The sequence below is a fragment of the Columba livia genome, chromosome 2 (genome assembly GCF_036013475.1).
Source record: "Columba livia isolate bColLiv1 breed racing homer chromosome 2, bColLiv1.pat.W.v2, whole genome shotgun sequence".
NCBI lineage: Eukaryota > Metazoa > Chordata > Aves > Columbiformes > Columbidae > Columba > Columba livia.
In genome coordinates, this window is record NC_088603.1 from 49,896,915 (window position 1) to 49,909,297 (window position 12,383).

The 12,383-nt window shown below is 41.0% G+C and overlaps 1 protein-coding gene across 1 annotated transcript in view; it reads left to right on the forward strand.

The window, feature by feature from the left end:
• Window positions 1–1,639: 1,639 nt before the first annotated feature.
• Window positions 1,640–12,383, forward strand: part of NPSR1 (neuropeptide S receptor 1) — a 63,776-nt gene continuing 53,032 nt past the window's right edge. Inside the window, exon 1 of the mRNA XM_065051814.1 lies at window positions 1,640–2,206. Coding sequence (XP_064907886.1) covers window positions 2,060–2,206 — 147 coding nt within the window. The 5' untranslated portion in view covers window positions 1,640–2,059. The remainder of the gene's footprint in view (window positions 2,207–12,383) is intronic.

Consider the following 12,383-nt stretch of genomic DNA (forward strand, 5'->3'; position numbering starts at 1 on the left):
CATCAACAAACCAGGGCAGTGACAGTGACTGAGAAATACTCAAACACTGAAAAGTTAATAGGAACTGGAAGACCTGAATTACCACCGTGTAGACTGGGAAGTGCTGGAGCGGGGCACAGTATATTCTTTTATAGCACCATAAGCACTCATTACCAAAGCCACAGGAGAAGTCACTCTTGGTTAGTCCTGAGAGCTGTGCACAATCTGGCGTGCCATGTAACTACTGTAAAGCCTCTTAGTGCCTGTAATATGCTTGAGCATAACAGCTTTGTAGGAATGAGAGCTCCAAAAAAAAAACCCCAACATTCAGTGTAATAACTTTTAACTCTAAGAAATAAAATTCTGTAAATATAAGAAAGCAAGCTAAGAAGAAGGAAGAAGATTAAAAAAGAAATAAAACAAAACTGTAGGTTGCTTTCAAGAAGCTTAGATGCTACCTAATTACTTCATAACAGAGGTTCAGAGTCAACCTGTATGATCAGTAGAAAACAACTTCAAAAAGATTAACTCCTGTCTTTTGGATAATGTATTAATAAGCATTTCCCCAATGGTTTTCAGCAAAACATAGGGGTTCTAGAACATTTATTTTTATCCAATCACATTCAACCTATGCACCATTTGCTGCTATTAAATATTGATCATTATTTCATATGAATCAGCACTGATCCTTGCTCATCATGACTGGTACTAACTAACTGTATGTCCCTGGACCCATTCCCTCCTCTGAATGATTCCAGCATCTCCTGGAGATGTCTGAATATTACTCAGACACTCAGCAGTTTCTCTAGTCCCTAGAAGAGCCTGGTTCAAAGCCCCAGGTCCAGAAATGCCTCAGCTTGGGAGAGTTCAGCACAGCTTGTGACCCCTTCCCTTGTGACTACTGGCCCTGGGAAGCAGAGGACACTGCAGACACCCCCCTCTTGCTGCTCATGTAGGTAGGGGTGGTCATGGTCCCTTCTGGCCGGTGGGGACAGATCCTGCTGGAATGTTATGAAGACAGGACTGGGTTATGCCACAAGCAGGTAATAGGAATTTGAGTTGGTGGGGAATGGCGGTGAACATGCATTGCATTCTGCTTAGGATTGTGTTGGTATCAAGGCAGACCATCTCCAAAAAGCTGAACGAGTTCTGGATTTACATGTGATTTTGCTCTCTGGGCAGGAAAAGTGTGCACAAGTCCATCTGCCAATTTGGTGTAAACCCAGAGTAACACTGCTAGAGATGGGGAAAAACCTCTGAATCAATGGAGGATAAGTGACTTCAGTGTCCCAAAAAACAGCGAGTAGAAAGGTAATTGATTACCTTGTTCAGAAGAGTCCTTGAGCCTCTAAGTGACACTAATAATCTCTAGGACCCATACCTTTCCAGACAGGCTCTCCAAATGGCTGGGAAAGCACTGCTTGTACTGGGCGTGCAGCTGGTTTGAGCTCTTTGCAAAGGCAAACGTGATGGCCTATTTATGATTATTTTTTTTCTTGGTAAAGACAACTTCAGAAGTCAGGTAGACATTGACAGGGAAACTGTGATAGCTTAAGCCTAAAAACTTAACAGGTTTTGCTAATACAGGAGAATGCATTAGTGCTTGTACTTTGATATACCACAATTCTGTAGGTAATCAAAATCAAAGCTGGCTGAGCAGTAAGTGAGTAAAGCTGCTGAGTGGAACAGCCAGGCTCCCGAGCTTAATACAAGAGGAGATCCACACTTTTACAGGTGTGCCTGACTGGCAACTTGGGGTGCAAGACAATCCACAAGGCACATGCCTGGGTCCAATGCTGACTTTCTTATTGGCTGCAGCTTCTGTTGCTGGAAAGAGCATGTGGATGGCTGTCGTCAGAGTTGTACCAAAGGAAAGCTCAAAGGGACGATGCCAGCTTGGCTTTCTTTTTTTTTTTTTTTATTTTTTTCTATCACTCAGCTGCATTGAAGCCCGACACCTCTGGTAGCCAGTGGTGAAGCAGTGAGAAGCTGGTTTTGTTGCTGTGCCTTTACAGGAGAAGCCTGGCTGTGTTAACTCTTACAAAAACAAGCACCTAGACAACTCGAACAAAATCCAGTGATGGCAGTGGGCTCCACAGAAGCCAGCAGCAGCTCCCAGGGCGGCACCGACTGGCTGGATCTTACCTTTGTCACCTGCACTGAAACGGTGACTTTCACTGAAGTGGTGCCAGAAGAGGAATGGGGATCCTTTTACTATTCTTTTAAGGTATTCTTTTAAGGTGTGCCTTACTTTTCTCACATGCTTGCAATATTGGTGTATTTTCAGCACCTCTGCAGGCAGGTAACTAGACTTTTGCCCGGATGTTTGTGGGATTTTTCCCGTGCGAATACAGCAAACAGCATGTGTGAGGCATTTACTGAGAAACAAAATAGTTATAAGAATTGGAGTTCTGACTTTCAGGTCTTAGCTTACTGTATCCCCTTCCAAGAGGGGATGGTACTGTTTTTCTATAGAGGTATTGTAATTATACATGCATCTTCGATCAAAAGCTTGTGTTAACTTAATACATCTTTTATGTCTTTTCTTTTAACCATCATTTTGACATAAGGGATTTCTTTCCAATTTTCCACCTGCAACAAACATTGTAGACAAGTGAGAGGGGTTTCTGTTGGTTGGTTTTGTTTGTTTGTTTTTTAATCATGAGAGACAAGTTCTAATTAGTTGGTTTGTTTGTTTGCTTTTAACTTGAATGGGGGATGCCGTGTCTGTTAAGGCTGCTGTTAAGAATGCACCAGATGAATCATTCAGTAGTGAATGCTGTTGAGTGATACGGGAAATGTATTCATTCTTCTCCTCAAACAAACATCACCCTTGCAATGTGTGAATGTAGGAAAAAGATGAAAGAGGTACTGAAATTCATCTTTCCTTCAGATTTCTGTGTCTGTTGTTATTGTTTAATTTCAGGCTGCATGTCATGTGTCACTTTAGTGTTGTGGCACATTGTACAAGTTAAATTCAAGCTATTAAAAAGTCTGACAAGGAGCACCCTGCCATTCCTTCTGGAGCTCAGGACCAAAGAGATCACTCTCAGCTGGAAAGATACAGGCATTTACATCATTTGACAATATGTTGGGCAAAAGGGTATATGAAGTAATTTTGGTTTCTGTGATATCGTTAGTGCTCTGATGCAATATCAGTGGGATCAATGGAATTGCAACAGGTTTCCATCCCTGTTAAGGAAAAACTTGATCTGTAGTTCTACTATTAATTAATAAGGGTTTCTTTTAACAGGCTGCTGATACATTTTTTTCCTTGATAAGACAGACTTTCGTATCTGAGATTTCAAGGATGAAAATATTTTTCTTCTATTTTCCCTCTCTATGTTAGACTCCTAAAATGCTCTTGAAAAAAAAGCAGAAATGGCAAGTAAAATATTTTTTAATAACTTTATCTCCTTTCCTCTCTCCACACTTAGGGCTGTAAATCTGAACAATGTCACGGGAGCAGTATTTTATAATGGTAAAAGTGACAATTAATTCCATTATTAGAAAGTCCTCAGGCAGAAAAATGCTCCTTAATAGGGAAGATTGAGTAAATTACAATCATTAGGAAATCATGGATAGTCATGCATGCTCATCCATTGCTAAAGGAAACTTAATTCTGTTAGCTGAGAGCTTCTCGTTAGACTTGCACTCCCCTGTTGGATGTCTAGCTCTGGCACATATAGCCTGAACTTTGCGAGAAGGTTCACTCATTTCACATAAATTACTAGCTGTCGATAAACATGGAAATATTTTGACTCTGGAGATAAGTGACAGCTGGTGCTGCTGCAAGAAAGAAGGATAAAGCACCTGCTCTGATGACTACAGGGCAGGGGAGACAGGGCTCCCTGCCAGCAATTTCAGCTCATGTGTGGAAGGTGCTGCTGATCCCTACTGACTTGGTTAGCTGACCTCCACCGGTGCTGCCCATGTTGTGGCTGTGTCCTTGCCCCTTCCAGCAAGTTGAGCAGCATCTCTTTCCTCTTCACAACCCTGCAGTTAAGCAGCTAAAGCAATAAAAGTTTCAGCTTGGAACAGGGTGAATGGATTAAAAAACAGAGCTCAGTGCTCAAAATGTAGCTACAAATGAGGTTTTGGCCTTTTATCGGTATTTTCAAACACATGGCAGCCCATGGCTGTCAGTAAAGGCAGGCTGGACAAACACCCACTGCACAGGTTGACACCAGAGCCCGCGTACTGGGATGCAGAAGTCCAACATAGGGCACACAATATATTTCTGCTTGGGATAATCAGGTGTAAACGACTCTACCAAAGCAGTCATAGGAAAATGTGATCTAAGCCAATAAACGGAGACAAGGGAGTGACACTTACCCAGTACCCGGAGCAGGTCCTGTGTTAATTACTTCTTAATGATTTTACCCAATGACAACTATGTAGGGTATCCCACATGCTGCTCAAACTATGGGAGTATTTGCTATTTTCTTCTTTTCTTCCCGTGTTTCAGAAGGACAGCCTGGACTCACCTAAGGTAGTGTCTGTGTTATACTGTGGTGGCAACATGACAAAAGTAAAATAATATGCCTTAGAGCATTTCAGTGCCAAAAAGTTCTGTTACAGGCTGAGCTGTGAGTGCTTCCTTTTCAGAGGCATTTGAGCTTCTGCCTATTCCTCTTCAGAGCTTAACAACAAAATCCTGTGCCGCTTCAGATTAGAAAGCATTTTGCCTGCTCAATTAGATTTCTTCTTTTTTTTTTCTTTTCTTTTTTTTTTTTTTTTTTTTTTGACTGTGAGGTGGAGCATCTCATCCACTTGGAGGAATACATGATTTTCTTCTGGTAGTCATTACTCTTTGGCCAGCTGCTCACCAAGGCTTTGCCCATAAAGTCTGCTTTGAGACCGTGGTCATGTATGCTAACTAGGCTGGCTCTTGGGACACAGAGTCACAGCCTTTGGGGCATGATTTGATGCACCCACGCAGCATGGAAGATGAGCTGGTGCTTCCCATGGAAAAGGCACTGGCTCATCCCACCTGCCTTCAGGCCTTGCTCCTGTTTTATCACAAATGTTCCCTGAAAACCGAGATCGTATTTCTTCCTGGATGCCTTTACATGAGGCATCCAGGTTGGTTACTGTCTTAAACCACAAGAAGTCCTGCTGGCTGTGTCAGCACCAAATTCAGAACAGATGTGTAAATCAGTATTGACTACAGTTCCAAACTCCCAGGCCAAAGGAGAGTTTGTTACATCCCTTTACAATTTCACCCATGTGCATTTAGTCAATCTCTAAAAGGACTCTGAGTGTAAAGTCCCTTCTGCCAAATACAGTAATCTGAAAAGGTCAGAGATTATCTAAACACCTGTGGCCTTCTTCTACTTTAGGACGTTTTTCTGTCTATGAACCTGAGAAGGTGCAAACCAAAAACCTGTCTGGAGAGAAGCTGAAATCCCAGAATAGGTTCCCCCTGGTTGTCTGCAGGGTCGGGAGGCTTCATCAGGGCTGGAGAAAGGCCTTTCCAGGCCCACAACAGCCTCAAAGCTTCCCCAATAGTAGGAGCATGTGCTCATTGTCAGAGAGGACTGAGTAGGGCTTGTTTCTTTTTCAAGAGGTCTGCTGAGAAAAGGGATGTGCTACTTTTGTGCAATAGATGTTGGAGTGCTCAAAAAGAGAAAAATCCCAGCCAATGTTCCTTTTTAGCGGGACTGGGTTCCCACCTCCATCTCCTATCTCCCAGGAGAGTGGACTGGCTTCCATCATCTAGTACATGTTCTTGTTTTGTTTTCTGATGTGTAGAGTTGAGTCCTCACCTGTGCAGCAGGACACGAAGTTTTTGTTATTTATCCTAGGTTGTTTAGAAACCCCAGTCTCTCTCCTGCCATGTGTGAACCCCAGCCATTGGTCCACATGTTGATGTCCTGCTCCCTCTGGACCCATGAGCACTGGTTACTGTGCCATGCAGCATCACAGCAGCAGTGACACTGAAGTGCTAGAGTTCCCAGAAGAAGCAATGTGTATATCAAATCCACCAGAAATTATTTTGCACATATGATCTAAATTCCCAGTTTGTTTCAGGAAGGACTGCTTGACTCTGCCTGTGACTGTCCTCCCCCTACACTGTAGCATTCCCTGTACTTGCGTGTTTTAGCCCACATAGCTCAGATATTAAACAAGACTATATAGCCATGCCAGAGTAAACACAATTCTAAGACCATGTGCTGCTCATCCATAGAGCCTAATGGTCTTTACAAAGGTTAGGGCTTACCATCTCCAGCACAGAGCTGAGGACACCACTGTGTAGAGACTAGGTTTGCACATACTTGTCTTGTAGGATGGTCAGGTAACAAGAACTGGGCTTCAGGTATCCTCAGAGCCTCTTTAAATCAGAATCTATTGACCCTGTCATTTCATCCAAACACAGGAGTCTCTTTATCTCCTGGAAAGCATTTGCTTATGCTATTGCTCATTCTGATTTTTCAAGCAAAGCTTACAGAGCATCCCATTATTGAATACATAATAGAAAAATAATAATGGATGCTGTCAAATTTCTGCACTAATCTCTGCAAATGCAATCATACATTTCAGAAAAATAAGCATATCAAATAGTTCGTAAGTAACTTTGCAATCTTTTGGTGGGGGGAGATGAGGAGAATTAAGTCCACACAAATAAGGTGTCAGGTACTCCTGAACACAGCCTCTGCAATATGCCTTCGTGACTGTTGCTGTTCCTGAGATGCTGCACTGAGAATGTAATAGCTGAGTAATGTAATAGCTGTATATAAAGTGAAATAGCTGGAGTATAGAAAAGAATGTAATAGCTGGAGTACTGTGTTCAGCTCTGGGGTCCCCGATGTAAGAGGACACGGACATGAAGCAAGTCCAGAGAAGGAACGCTGAGGTTATTAGAGGGCTGGAACACCTCTCCTATGAAGACAGGCTGAGAAAGTTGGGATTGTTCAGCCTGGGGAAGAGAAGGCTCCAGGGAGACCTTATAGCAGCCTTTCAGTACCTAAAGGGGACCTAGAAGAAAGCTGAAGAGGGACTTCTTACAAGGACATGTACTGATAGGACAACGGCTAATGGCCTTAAACTGAATGAGGGTAGATTTAGATGAGATATAAGGAAGAAATTCTTCAGTATGAGGGTGGTGAGGCACTGGAATAGTTTGCCCAGTGAAGCTGTGGATGCTCCATCCCTGGAAGTGTTCAAGGCCAGGATGGAGGAGGCTTTGGGCAACCTGTTCTAGTGGAGGGTGTCCCTGGCCATGGTAAGGGGGTTGGAACTAGAAGGTCTTTAAGGTCCTTCCCAACCCAAGCCATTCTATCACCCTATGAACTCCTCATGAAACAAATCTGCCATGCTGTTGTCCAGGCTGGCTTCATCTAGTAGCTTAAATGCAACAGAGAAGTGATCTGACTGCATGACAGCCTGACTGAGGGTAGCTTTGGGCCAACTGATTTGGGCAGTTTTATCCAAGCATCCCTCGTACGTTTGCCTCCATGGTCCACACAGCCACAGGGTTTGTGTCTGTCTGACTGTCCTGTATAAATATGCCCAGAAAGTATTCATTTCTCCAGCTTTTTGAGATTTTTCAATTGTACAGATTAGGCATACTTCAATATTTTATGCCTTTTTGTGATTCAGAAAAAAAAAAAAACAGACAGCATTTCACAGTTTCTAATAGGGCTATCAAAATCATACAGTTATGGATGGACCATTGAGCGACTTAATATTATCTCTTCATGTTGAAAATGTTTTAGAAAAAAATAGATATGTACACCATGAAAAAATATGTCTTTTTTGATTACATTAAAATCAGAGATATCTGTTTTTCTGCTTCTGTGGAAGTTTCCTAGGGTGCAATGGGTAAAAAAAGGTCCTGCAATAACTGAGCAGTACTATCTTCACAATCTATCTTGTACCAAAACACAGTAGAATGGCAAATGTGATCTATCTGTTGGTAAAATTGAATTGTTATAATTTGTTATTAACTGAAAATCTTCTCCTCTGTCCCAGTCACACCTATGGAGGATTTTGCAACAGGGTGGAAGGTAGTTTATTTAGCTGCTATTTAAGCTTGGAAAGATCACAGCAATTCACATGCGTTAGATGTTGTGCACTGAAAGGCCCCTGTCTCACTTGTGATGATGAAGTCAAGAGCTAAGAAACAACATTTTTTAAAAATTGAAGATGCAGAAGAATGATACAGTTTTGCTACATTTCAAAAAGAAGTGAAATTAATCTTAATAACATGATTACTCATTTCCATGAGAAACTATCCTGATTTAGTTAATAAGCTTCCTCAGCTTGTCTGTTTTCCTAAGTCTAAAAGGAAGAAAATATTCTAGATTTTTCCTCTACATGACACATTAACATTCACAGACTCCAAATGCAATACCATATAGACACAAGCTCAAACAAAACTGATTCTCAGATTTAGCAAAATAGAAAACACAAGCTCAGGTCCCTTCCATCTGTGCCCTTCTTCTAATCATAAGGATCTGTGAAGAAATTACTCTTGCTAACATCTCTGATGTGTTGTGAAGACCTCATGAAACAATGCATCCCAGGATCACCAGAATGACCTGTAGCCATATGCTGGGAGGATAACACAGCCAGTCTGTGAGAAATCATCTCAGTAAAGCAGTCACTGTGGAGAAGGAGATAAGAAAGCTATCAGTCATGACCACTGATGTTGAACCTGGTCCAATTGAAGATGTCTCTGATCACTGCAGAGGGGTTGGTCTAGTGACCTTTGAAAGTCCCTTGCAAACCAAACTACTCTATGATTCTATGAAACAGGAAAGCAACAGTTCCAGAGGCAAACCTGTGGCTGTACTAGTGTTTATGCAGTTTGAATCAGGCTCAGTTCCAGGCCACTCTACCAAAAACAGATAACCCTTGGAGGGCTTATTGCCTGCCCAAATATGTTCCTCTCTAATTCAATCATAGTGAAAGTACATTCAAACATAAAATAAAAAACTTTGAACTTTCTCTTTTCTCAGTCTTTCTTGTCTTCACACGAGTTTTCCCAGAGCTTTTCAGTGTCAATCAAATTGCTTTCCCAAAATTTTCAGAAACATCCTTTGTGAAGTCTGTATAGAAACATCTCAGTTTTGCCTTGCTAGATAGAGAAGGTTCCCTCAAAACACGCTTCTATTACAAGGATGACCAGCACAATTTCTGCTGCTTGTAACAACTAGGACACAAGATTTGAGGCATCTTCCCATTGTTAATATGTTTCTTTCTTACTGAGATAAGGCCCAACAGCATATGAATCAAGAGTGATCCAGTCATTTTTGCAGCTTTTCTTGAACATTAGGAGGTGACTTGAATTAATCAGCTGAACTTTCACATTCAGGTGACTACCGTTTACTGTATAAAGATTACTGTTAGCCTAAGAATTCTGACCACTGTCCCTCTTTTCATAAGATATTTGGTACCCGTTACTTTGTTCCCTCTTGACAGTCAGAACTGCTTCCTCTAAAACTTAAGTATGTGTAATGTACCTACAGCTTATATTCAAGCAGATTTCTGTTAGCTGTGTCTTTTGTTGTGTCTTTTTCAAAACCCAACTTGTGTTGGAAGTTTAAACACAAGCAGAAACATGGATGTTTCCAGCTGGCACTTTAACCAAGTTTATTCTTTATGTATTAAAGAAAATTTATTTTGTAACTGGTAAAAATAACAATAACCACGATCCTTTCAGTGGCATCACACTTTATTTCTGACAGCTCAGTGTTTAAGCTGGACACGCCCTCACAGAAATTCATCATCTCAGGCCTCCATGTAAGCATAAGACAAATGCCATCTTATACTTTTAAAGGCCCTTTCCCTAAGACTAATGTTTGTGGCATTTCCATGCCAGTAGCATTTACAACTGTACTCTTTACTTGCAGCGTGAATTTTAATTTACATAAAGATTCCCACAAATTTCTGAGTTGTTCATGTTTCTGTGATACAATAAATAACGTATAACTTGTGCAAAGCATTCATCAGATTATGTCTGTGTAAGTGTATTCTAGTTTTAAGCACATTCCTCATGCGTACTTGTGTGTACATAATAATTCAGGTACACAAGGACTTCTGGAGGTCACCTGTGCCAACCATTCAAAAGCAAATTCAAGCTATGCCAGGTGCTCAGCAGTGTCCACTCAAGTTTTTAATATCTCCAAGAATGGAAATCTTGCAGCCTCTCTTGGCTCCCATCCCAGTGTTTGACCACCTTCACATTTTTTTCATAATACCTAATTAAAACGTCCTGTGTTACAACTCTTACTTGTGGCCTCTTGTCCTTTCATTGTGTACTTTTGAAAAGAAACTGGCTCCATCTTCTCCGCATCCTCCCATTAGATAATTTTAGGTATCAGTTAGACCCCACAAGGCTCCTCTAGGGTTTCTGCTGTGGAGAAATCTGGCAGTATGAGACAGAGAGTTTTCTATTTATTTTTGCTTTATTTAAAAAAAGCTTTGTGAATTATGTCAGAGGTTGTGACAGTACCTTCGAGATTCCTCAATTAAATTGTTTTGATGAGTTTCTATCTTCGATTTCTTTCAGTGTTGCTGTCTTAAGTGCAATTTGCCTTTGAGGTAAACTGACTATAAATGTCTGACTGGAATCAGTCAAGCTGCTTGGCACCTGTCTGCCTTGGGAAACTAATCTTCCCTTTGTGTTTTTTGTTTTCTTTTGTTTCTTTTTTTGTTATTGTTGTTCCATCCTAAATGAGCACTGTTAAAACAGCAAGTCTATCCTGAACATTTTCAGTATTGAAATTTCAAGACTCCAGATCTTCTCAGATCTTTTACAACAGGGTCAAAAAAAAAGCAAAATCTAGACTCTCTCATTTTCTGGCATAGTCTGCCATTAAAGTGATTATTTTAGATGATGAGAAAAGATTTTTCTTTTCTTTTTTCCTTTAAGAAAATGCAATGCAATCTACTAGCATTGAACCTGATCATGAGCATGACAGTTCACCAATTTAGCAAGGAGACCTGTGTGTTCTTTTTATGTCTCTCACCAGTTTCTCTCACAGCATTCTCATGAAATATAGTTAGCGATGCCCATTGCAAAAGCAACCCTTGCCAAAAGCTTCTACACAGGGGTTTAGGAGATGTTATTGTTTTTCTTTTTATGCAGAATGCCTCTGATGTCGGTGCAACATATTACTGAACAATGTTTTTGTAAATCACCTTGCTGAAGGTTGTTTCAAAAAGAAGATTTCTGCTTGATAAACAAACAAGACATGAAATGAAATAACACCTATATGTCTAAGCAACCTTAAGGTGACAAATAAGCCAGAATTATAGAAAAATGCAGCTGGAGTGAAATTCAGGGATCAGTCGGCTATCCCTCTAATCTAATAGCTAGATGGAGGTTTCACTAAGTCAATTTCTATATAAGGTATATTTCAAAGTATTTTTTTTTTAAAATTACCAACCTGAATTCTGTGCTGTAGGTTTGCTTCACTGCAGCATATCTGAAGAAGAGGTTATTTCTTTCCTTTTTTACATGAGCCTATTTCTGTCTTCAAGGCTCTGTTCATATTGGCTTGTGGACTGCCTTTTGCTAGATTAAGCAACATAATTCATTCTGTCTTTTTCCCTGGCTATATCCTCTAGATTGCTGTCAACTCATCGCTCTATGTCTCTTTGGAAGCGCGGTGCCGAGGAGTGGGCACAGTACAGCGGCTGGGTGCAGTGGAAGGATTAGAACAGAGGCACACGAGACTAGCTTTGATCTCATGGTGGTGGTTGTCGCTCTCATGGCAGGGTGACATGACTACATCATGTTCCACTTGTGGGGCACTTTACCTGCTACATTCAGGAGAGATGTTTTGAAGGCTCGCCCAACCTAATGTTATTACACCCATTGCACTGCACAGTCCTGTACTTGTCCTTTGTTGAACAGCATCTTGGGTTTTTTTTGCCAGTGTATGTTTCCAATTCATCAAGATCATTTTGAATTCTAATCCTAGCCTCCACAAAGGCCTTTATCACAGTGGGCATCCCATTAATAACCACCGAAGTTTTCATTCTGCAGTTTAACACAGACTGAGAGACTGCAGTGATTTAAGTTGCCTATTGTTATAGCTCCTTAATCCCAAAGAATGAGATCTTTTTGTCTTTTCTCTCAATGGCATCTACCACAAATAGATTAATAGAAACTTTATCTTTATTTCTTTGTCCACGGCCTTTCAATCTTACCTCTCCTGTATTCAGCTTTTGCACCTTTTAGATTATCATTGTAGTCTGGTTTAATTGTATATTTCCACAGAGCCTTAGCCTAAAATTGCTAAACTGTTAAGCACTGCTTTTTAACTTGGCAGGAGGGGATTTAAACTGACCATAAGTGTCGTGCCCCTGTGGTGGGGAAACACCCCTCTAACACACTCTCTGTTGCTCCATAGCTATTTCTTCTGCAGGTATCATAATAAGGTTTGAGTGTC